We start from the raw sequence: 1,373 nt of genomic DNA on the forward strand, positions 1-1,373 counted from the left end.
AAAAAAAAAAAAACTATAAAGATATAGATAAGAACTGGCTTCACAAAGCTAACAAAAAATGGGTCAGCTATATAGAAACATATTAAATTTTATAAGTAAAGTATCTAATACTTTTCAAATGAGTAAAAATTTTTTCAAAGTGAGTAGATCTGCTGAGCAGTCTACCCCTGAGGTACACTTAGAAGGAACTAACAGACATCCATAGAGAGTGCAAATAGATGCCTGGAGACTGTATAGCTAATGGGGACCATGCAGGTAGTAAACTAAACTTAAGAGTCTAAGAAAGCACATTACCCAAGGGAGATTCTAGATAAAAACAAAATGCCTGGTAAATGTGCGTATATGTTTCTGAGTCTAGATGGTCAGTACTCCCCCCTACCCCTAAGATGCAACATTTTTATATCACCTGGGTAAGACTGCAGATAAAGCCACAGTTGTACTATATTCCCATTATTGTAACAGATCTGGCAAAGCCCAAAGGGTGATGCAGCTATTGGTCAGAAGGCAAAGCAAAAGCCTGGTGGGGCTCACCTGCATGATGCTGTTGAGACGTGGCTGGAGGCTGCTCAGGTACTCCTTCTTCACCTCAATCTCCTTGAGGATTTTCTCCTTGTTGGACAGACACTCTCTGTACTTCTCTGCCAGCCTGGTGGGGGAGGACAGAGCACTGTCACCCAATGTCCCCCAAGGACACCCTAACACCCCTATTCACTATCATATTCCATCTAGTAAGAACAGCCATGATTAACTGCTAATGTTTACCCAGCACTTACTGTGTATTAGGTACATTAGTGAGCTCTTTAAGCATTACTGCATTCAATCTTTGTAAAAACCGTGGAAAGAACTGGGCAAGATGGCTCATACCTGTAATCCTAGCACTCTGGGAGGCTGAGGTGGGTAGAGTGCCCCCAGCTCATGAGTTAAAGACCAGCCTGAGTAAGAGCAAGACCCCATTTCCAAAAATAGCCAGACGTTTTAGTGTGTGCCTATAGTCCCAGCTACTTGGGAGGCTGAGGCAAAAGAATCACTTAAGACCAAGATTTTGAGGTTGCTGTGAGCTATGATGCCACAGAACTCTACAGAGGGTGACAAAGTGATACTCTGTCTCAAAGAAAAGAAAAGGCTTGGCGCCTGTAGCCCAGTGGTTACAGCGCCAGCCACATACACAGAGGCTGGCAGGTTCGAACGAGGCCCAGGCCAGCTAAACAACGACAACTGCAACAAAAAACAGCCAGGCGTTATGGTGGGTGCCTGTAGTCCCAGCTACTTGGGAGAGAAGAGAATCACTTAAGCCCAAGAGTTTGAGGTTGCTGTGAGCTTTGACACCATGACACAACACTCTACCAAGGGCAACATAGTGAGACTCTGTCTCA

The 1,373-nt window shown here is 44.4% G+C and overlaps 1 protein-coding gene across 5 annotated transcripts in view; it reads right to left on the reverse strand.

Annotated features, from left to right (window-relative positions):
- The window catches only part of THOC5 (THO complex 5), a 69,303-nt gene that overhangs the window by 44,966 nt on the left and 22,964 nt on the right, over nucleotides 1–1,373 (reverse strand). For all 5 annotated transcript variants that reach the window (XM_003789857.3, XM_012805258.2, XM_012805259.2 and 2 more), the window contains exon 7: nucleotides 532–646. In XM_003789857.3, coding sequence (XP_003789905.1) covers nucleotides 532–646 — 115 coding nt within the window. The remainder of the gene's footprint in view (nucleotides 1–531; nucleotides 647–1,373) is intronic.

This window comes from Otolemur garnettii, unplaced genomic scaffold (genome assembly GCF_000181295.1).
Source record: "Otolemur garnettii isolate 467f Iridium unplaced genomic scaffold, OtoGar3 scaffold00038, whole genome shotgun sequence".
NCBI lineage: Eukaryota > Metazoa > Chordata > Mammalia > Primates > Galagidae > Otolemur > Otolemur garnettii.